Source organism: Protobothrops mucrosquamatus, unplaced genomic scaffold (assembly GCF_001527695.2).
Source record: "Protobothrops mucrosquamatus isolate PMUCROS unplaced genomic scaffold, P.Mucros_1.0 scaffold4018, whole genome shotgun sequence".
In the NCBI taxonomy this organism is placed as follows: Eukaryota; Metazoa; Chordata; class Lepidosauria; order Squamata; family Viperidae; genus Protobothrops; species Protobothrops mucrosquamatus.
In genome coordinates this window covers 178,124-186,200 of record NW_015389955.1, presented here as the reverse complement: position 1 = coordinate 186,200, position 8,077 = coordinate 178,124, and the positions used below count along the sequence as shown (strand labels likewise).

General features: G+C 41.6%; 1 protein-coding gene across 1 annotated transcript in view; it reads right to left on the bottom strand.

Moving 5' to 3' along the window:
- Positions 1–1,120: 1,120 nt before the first annotated feature.
- LOC107298494 (zinc finger protein 208-like) overlaps positions 1,121–8,077 on the bottom strand; it is a 35,993-nt gene continuing 29,036 nt past the window's right edge. Inside the window, exons 4-7 of the mRNA XM_029286544.1 lie at positions 7,173–7,181; positions 6,171–6,835; positions 1,514–2,306; positions 1,121–1,453 (exon numbers count right to left, since the gene is read on the bottom strand). Of these exons, the coding sequence (XP_029142377.1) occupies positions 1,193–1,453; positions 1,514–2,306; positions 6,171–6,835; positions 7,173–7,181 (1,728 nt within the window). The 3' untranslated portion in view covers positions 1,121–1,192. The remainder of the gene's footprint in view (positions 1,454–1,513; positions 2,307–6,170; positions 6,836–7,172; positions 7,182–8,077) is intronic.

Genomic DNA, 8,077 nt, shown 5'->3' with positions numbered 1-8,077 from the left:
GAAGCCTGCAGGAAGTCGCCCCGTCAAATGACTGTGGGATTCAATTGAGGACGGCAACCAGGACTGTAGGGATTGTCATCAGTGTGCAGTGCAGTCAGGGGTTTCTGAGGGCATCGTTTAACGATGGAAACTCCAGTCCCAAATGCGGCCGTAAGTGGAACACAGGCTGTGGCTTCTTTTCCTGCTAGCAAGCGTGAAGATCGAGCCAAAGGAAGAATAACGAAATAAGTAAAGAAGAATGTTCCATTTATCAAACACGGACAAGAATTTTAAAATAACATTTTAAAATATTCTTAGAGTTCCTGAACATCTGAGCAGTTTCCATCCTCTTTGACTTTCTTTGCTAGAAATACAGGAGAGTGGCAAGAACTTTGCTTTCAATGTTTTTTATTTTCAGCTAGACAATTTGTCACAAATGAAGGCGAATATACATTTTATATGTGCCCATATATAGTGACAGCTAATAATCTAAAAGCCAGCCACCAACACACCCCAATCCACATCCCAAAAGCCAAAAAATTATGTAACCTCTTTATGGGCGCTTGGCAACCGGATGGCTTTTAAGACCACTTTCATGATCCTACAGCCGTGGGATCCCAATTGTTTTTTTTGCTAGTTCCTGGCATTCTTTTTGCCACTTTTTATATATATAAAAAAAGACATTTGGAAGAATGGCTTTATACTTAGGATTACAGTGACTTGCTTAATGACCAGAAATATGTCAGAAAATCAGCTCCAATATATATGAGTGCCTTGACTAACAACCGTAACAACTTATCCACCGGAAATCTGTTCCCAATTGCGACTGTAAGTCAAGACTAGCTGCACTCTGCAAAACATTATCTACTCTGCCCATCACTTATAGCTCTTTTCTCTTGTGTAATCACTCTGTTATTGTACTAGCGCTGCTGCTTTGTGTGCCAAACTTTCTAACACTCCCAACATTTATGTAGTTTTCCTTGATTATGGTATTTAAGGCTACTTGAGTAGGAAAAACATTTTCCCCACACCAAACAAGAGTAGGATTTCCCTTCTGCCACTGTGTGATGTTCCTAGTTAATGTTAAGATGTGATTTTTGAAAAAAAAAATGTTTTCAACGTTCACAGCGGAAGAGGTTTATCTCTGCTATGGACATCCGGATGCATTTTTAACTCTGATTTACAATGAAAAGCTTTCTCACTTATAAGGCCACTATCCTGTGTGATTTCTGGTGTGTATGCGAAGTGACGAAGGATGGGCAAAACATTTCTCACACTCCAGACATTTATATGGTTTTTCTCCAGTGTGGATTCTCTGATGTATCACAAGATTACCTTTCTGAGAAAAACATTTATCGCACTCCAAGCATTTATGGGGCTTCTCTCCTGTATGGATTCGGCTGTGGTTTCTAAGGGAATGTGAATGAGCAAATGTTCTCCCACAGTCTAAACATTTGTAGTTTTTTTCCCCTGTGTGAATTTTCACATGACGTCCAAAGTTTGATGTGGTAAAATAAAATTGTCCACATTGGATGTGAATTTTCACATGACGTCTAAGGTTTGATGTGGTAGAATAACATTGTCCACATTGGATGCATTGATGTGGCTTCTCCCCTGTGTGGGTTTTATGATGTGTCAAAAGGTGTCCCTGTTGAGTAAAACATTTTCCACATTCTAGGCATCTGTATGGTTTCTCTCCTGTGTGGAGCCTCTGATGGCTTCCAAGGTGTTGTTTTAGGGAAAAGCATTTCCCACACTCCCCACATTTGTATGGTTTTTCCCCTGTGTGGATTCTCTCGTGAAGCTGAAGCTCTCTTTGTGTAACAAAACCTTTCCCACATTCCCCACATTGATAGGGTTTCTCCCCTTTGTGCCTCTTCTGGTGCCTCCGAAGTTCAGAAGAATACATAAATCGTTTCCCACAGTCTGGGCATTCATAAGGTCTGTCTCCGGTGTGAAGTCTCTGATGTCGCATCAGGTGTGATTTCTGGTAAAAACATTTCCCACATTCGAGGCACTTTTCGTTTTTCTCCCCTCTGTGCGTTTTCGCATGACTCCGAAGAGTTGAACTCCGGGTGAAACATTTCCCACACTCAAAGCATTTGTACGATTTTATTCCTGCATGAACCTTCTCATGGGCCCAAAGACTTGCGTTCTGAGAAAAGCTCTTTCCACATTCCCAACATTTGTAAGGCTTCTTCCCTGTGTGAAGCCTCTCATGGTTTCTGAGGGTGACTTTCTGACAAAAAAATTTCCCACATTCAAGACACTGATAAGGTTTCTCTCCAGTGTGGGTTTTCTGATGGGTAAGAAGGTGTGACTTTTGACCAAAGCATAAGTCACATTTTATACATCTATAGGGTTTTAGTCTGGGGGGATTTCTGAGACCTTTGGTGTCTGTTCCAGAGGATTTCTCACCCTCCAAACCTTGACTAGATCCACTTCCCACATGGATCTTCTTGTGGGTAAAAAGCACTGATCTGCGAGCAAAGGATTTCCCACACTCTGAGCATTCATGGGGTTTTTTGTGGTTTTCTGGAGTGCTGATTGTGTCTGACGGGGGATCCAAGAGTTTCCCAGGCTCCATGCTTTCTGGCAGCTGCTGCCTTGTGTTGATTTTCTATTATGTGTTGAATTGCAGATAAATCTTTGGTTACAATTTTTATCTGCTGTTAGAATAAAAAAGAAATCGAAAATAATATTTCCTTTTGAGAATGGTAGAGAATCACAAAATCTCAGCCTTGGAAGGGACCTTGAAGGTCTTCCAGTCCCACCCTCTGCCCAGGGTAGGGTCCCCAGTACACCCAAGACAGTGATGAAGGCCCTACATCTGTAGGAGAGATGTCCTCCACTTATGACCACAGTCCGGACTGGAATTTCAGTTGTTCAGTGAAGCAGCAGTTAGGTGAGGAGTCACATCATCCCTTGGATCCACAACCATAATCCCACACTGCTGGTTGCAATCATTAAGTGATCATGAGGGTTCTTAAGTGGGGGGAGGAGCAGGCAATGGTGGTGGTGGGGGAGATCCTGGATCCACCCATGAGTTGCGGCTTACAACTGGCTGTAAGCCGCCCTGAGTCCTACGGGAGAAGGGCGGGGTATAAATTTAATAAAATGAAAAAATGAAAATGAAAAATGAAAGTGTGATACAAAGCTGCCGCCACCCCTGGAAGCCTGAGCTATACCACCATAGCCATGAAAAGCAGCCCTGATTGACAACAATGCTGGGACTGCATCTTAAGGTGAGCCTTGGGGCCTTCAGCACTGACAGCCATCTGCCACTGACCCCAACTGTCCTCCTAAGAAAACATCAACTGGGTGCTCTTATCAACATCAAACAAGAGCCATAATAATACAAGATCTTTTTGATGATTTAAAAGATGATGATGATGATGATGATGATAATGATGATGATGATGATGATGATGATGATAATAATAATAATAATAATAATAATAATAATAATAATAATAATAATAATAATAAAGTTGGAAGGGACCTTGGAGGTCATCGAGTCCAACCCCCTGCTCAGGCAGGAACCCTACACCATTTCAGACAAATGGCTGTCCAGTCTCTTCTTAAAAACTTCCACTGTTGGAGCATTCACTGCTTCTGGAGGCAGGTTTGTTCCATTGGTTAATTGTTCTAACTGTCAGGAAGTTTCTCCTTAGTTCTAAGTTGCTTCTCTCCTTGATCACTTTCCATCCGTTGCTTCTCATCCTGCCTTCAGGCGCCTTGGAGAATAGCTTGACTCCCTCTTCTTTGTGGCAGCCCCTGAGATATTGGAACACTGCTATCATGTCCCCCCTCATCCTTCTCTTCGTTAAACTAGACATACCCAATTCCAGCAACCGTTCGTTATATGTTTTAGCCTCCAGTCCCCTAATCATCTTTGTTGCTCTTCTCTGTACTCTTTCTAGAGTCTCAGCATCTTTTTTACATCGTGGTGACCAAAACTGGATGCAGTATTCCAAGTGTGGCCTTACTAAGCCTGGCAGAGAAAAAAAGCTAGAATAAATTGAAAAAGATTGGGGTTTTGATCTACACATGAGATCTAAAACAGAATATATCTAAATGGATAGAATATGTATTCTAAACATAAGGTATTGTAACGATTTGAGATAAAGAAAATTTTGGTCATATAAAACCTAGAAATATAAGTATTGAAATAAGAATACTATACTGTATTGTTAGTTTGTTAATATAGGTGGTAGAATTTATATATAAGGAGTGAATTTTAAATATTAGACTATATGAGGAATTGTGATAAAGGAATTGTGTTTAATTAAAAATTTGGAAAAAAATAAATATTAAATGTTAAACTAAAATATTAAGGGAAAATTAACCATCAGGTCACTGATTGGCTAAAAGTTTGAATTTTTACAAATAACTAAGATTTGAATTTAAGATATTGTTATGAGTTGAGCCAAAGGTTAAGTAAAACTTAGAAGTATAAATACTAATAATTAAATTTGTATATGGGTTTGTGGTACAAATGCTGGTGGTTTATTATTTTTTTCCTTTTCTGGAATGGAAGGAAGGAAGGAAGTAGAAGGAAGAAAAGGAAAAATTATTAGACCCGAATATGAGATAGGGGACTTAGAAATTGGGATCATTTAAAATCTGGAAATGACAAAGATTAAATGTTAAACTTAAAGATCAATGGGAAATTAAAGTGAAGAAAAACTTACTAGGTTATTGTCTAAAAGATGGAATGTCAAATTAATTAAAATATGTATAGACTGAACATTATTGATGAATACTAGAAAGGTATTTTTTGTTTGATTGATAGAATAAGAAATGTATTGGTTCGAGTATGGCAGTAGATATTATGGGGGAAAGAGAGGGAGTTAGTTGTTGTAATACTTTGAGACTTGTTACTGATGATACTCAAATGTAATGGAATTACTGTGCTCAGCTGCCACGCTACTTTTCAAATATGTAAATGTAATATTGGAAAATTAATAAAAAACTTGGGGGAAAAAAGGACTGGACTTCAGCCCACTGTCTCCGCTGCCATTGAGAAATGAGGCCTTAATCCCCAAAGTGGAGGCCTTTGCAGCCTTGCGCCATTCTCCAAGCCGCCTGTTCCATACTGTTGCTAAGCAACGTGTCCCAAAGCATCCGTAACCTTCTTCAGGGCCCCCTCAACTTCCACATTTCCTGTGCCAGGACTCACACGGCCTCCACTGCCCACTTCAGGCAACCTCACATTCCTTAACTGGGACTTTGTCTGCTTGTGAAGTAGCTTCACAACCACAACCACGAGTGCAGAGTAAAGCGGTCATGTGACATCTCATTTAATGACCGGTTCTCTCAAAGACTGAGATTCCGGTCTGAATTGTGGTCATAATACGAAGAGTGCCTACAGGGAATCCCCAAAATTAAGGCATCGCATAAGCAAGAGAGGACGGAAGAGAGTTCGGGTTAGTGTAAGCAACCCATTCCTGACTCCCTTTTTCTCGCTTTTTGCATCATTGAGCTCCATCCCATCATGACTTCTTGACTACAAAAAGGGAAAAAAATGGACCCAGGAAATTATAGACCAGTCAGACTGACATCAATATCTGGGAAGATCCTGGAAAAGACAATCAAGCAAGGAATCTGTGAAAAGTTAGAAACCAACAAAGCTATTGCAAGAAACCAACATGGGTTTGTCAAAAACAGATCATGCTAGACAAAACTTAGTGCTCTCTTTGACAAAGTGACTAAAGTAGCTAAAATAGTGGAATAGTGAAGTGGACATACCCCCCATGTTTCCCCGGAAATAAGACCTGGTCTTATAGTTTTTTGGGGTTTTTTTTGCCTCCAAAAGAGGCATCAGGTCTTATTTTCAGAGGATGTCTTACCTTAGAACAGACGCAGCCAAGCCTCCCAGGGCTCGGCACCTCTCGTGCTGCGTCTTGACTTCTTCAGCATCTGCTTGCCACCGCTTGCAGCCGGACACCATGTGGCACATGGCCACGAGTGGCAGCACCAGCCTGAAGCGCCGCACGNTTTCCCCTGTGTGAATTTTCACATGACGTCCAAAGTTTGATGTGGTAAAATAAAATTGTCCACATTGGATGTGAATTTTCACATGACGTCTAAGGTTTGATGTGGTAGAATAACATTGTCCACATTGGATGCATTGATGTGGCTTCTCCCCTGTGTGGGTTTTATGATGTGTCAAAAGGTGTCCCTGTTGAGTAAAACACTTTCCACATTCTAGGCATCTGTATGGTTTCTCTCCTGTGTGGAGCCTCTGATGGCTTCCAAGGTGTTGTTTTAGGGAAAAGCATTTCCCACACTCCCCACATTTGTATGGTTTTTCCCCTGTGTGGATTCTCTCGTGAAGCTGAAGCTCTCTTTGTGTAACAAAACCTTTCCCACATTCCCCACATTGATAGGGTTTCTCCCCTTTGTGCCTCTTCTGGTGCCTCCGAAGTTCAGAAGAATACATAAATCGTTTCCCACAGTCTGGGCATTCATAAGGTCTGTCTCCGGTGTGAAGTCTCTGATGTCGCATCAGGTGTGATTTCTGGTAAAAACATTTCCCACATTCGAAGCACTTTTCGTTTTTCTCCCCTCTGTGCGTTTTCGCATGACTCTGAAGAGTTGAACTCCGGGTGAAACATTTCCCACACTCAAAGCATTTGTACGATTTTATTCCTGCATGAACCTTCTCATGGGCCCAAAGACTTGCGTTCTGAGAAAAGCTCTTTCCACATTCCCAACATTTGTAAGGCTTCTCCCCTGTGTGAAGCCTCTCATGGTTTCTGAGGGTGACTTTCTGACAAAAAAATTTCCCACATTCAAGACACTGATAGGGTTTCTCTCCTGTGTGGATTTTCTGATGGGTAAGAAGGTGTGACTTTTGACCAAAGCATAAGTCACATTTTATACATCTATAGGGTTTTAGTCTGGGGGGATTTCTGAGACCTTTGGTGTCTGTTCCAGAGGATTTCTCACCCTCCAAACCTTGACTAGATCCACTTCCCACATGGATCTTCTTGTGGGTAAAAAGCACTGATCTGCGAGCAAAGGATTTCCCACACTCTGAGCATTCATGGGGTTTTTTGTGGTTTTCTGGAGTGCTGATTGTGTCTGACGGGGGATCCAAGAGTTTCCCAGGCTCCATGCTTTCTGGCAGCTGCTGCCTTGTGTTGATTTTCTATTATGTGTTGAATTGCAGATAAATCTTTGGTTACAATTTTTATCTGCTGTTAGATTAAAAAAGAAATCGAAAATAATATTTCCTTTTGAGAATGGTAGAGAATCACAAAATCTCAGCCTTGGAAGGGACCTTGAAGGTCTTCCAGTCCCACCCTCTGCCCAGGGTAGGGTCCCCAGTACACCCAAGACAATGATGAAGGCCCTACATCTGTAGGAGAGATGTCCTCCACTTATGACCACAGTCCGGACTGGAATTTCAGTTGTTCAGTGAAGCAGCAGTTAGGTGAGGAGTCACATCATCCCTTGGATCCACAACCATAATCCCACACTGCTGGTTGCAATCATTAAGTGATCGTGAGGGTTCTTAAGTGGGGGGAGGAGCAGGCAATGGTGGTGGTGGGGGAGATCCTGGATCCACCCATGAGTTGCGGGGTTCCTGAAGTGTGATACAAAGCTGCCGCCACCCCTGGAAGCCTGAGCTATACCACCATAGCCATGAAAAGCAGCCCTGATTGACAACAATGCTGGGACTGCATCTTAAGGTGAGCCTTGGGGCCTTCAGCAGTGTCAGCCATCTGCCACTGACCCCAACTGTCCTCCTAAGAAAACATCAACTGGGCGCTCTTATCAACATCAAACAAGAGCCATAATAATACAAGATCTTTTTGATGATTTAAAAGATAATGATGATGATGATGATGATGATAATGATGATGATGATGATAATAATGATGATGATGGTAATAATAATAATAATAATAATAATAATAATAATAATAATAATAATAATAATAATAAAGTTGGAAGGGACCTTGGAGGTCATCGAGTCCAACCCCCTGCTCAGGCAGGAACCCTACACCATTTCAGACAAATGGCTGTCCAGTCTCTTCTTAAAAACTTCCAGTGTTGGAGCATTCACTGCTTCTGGAGGCAGGTTGTT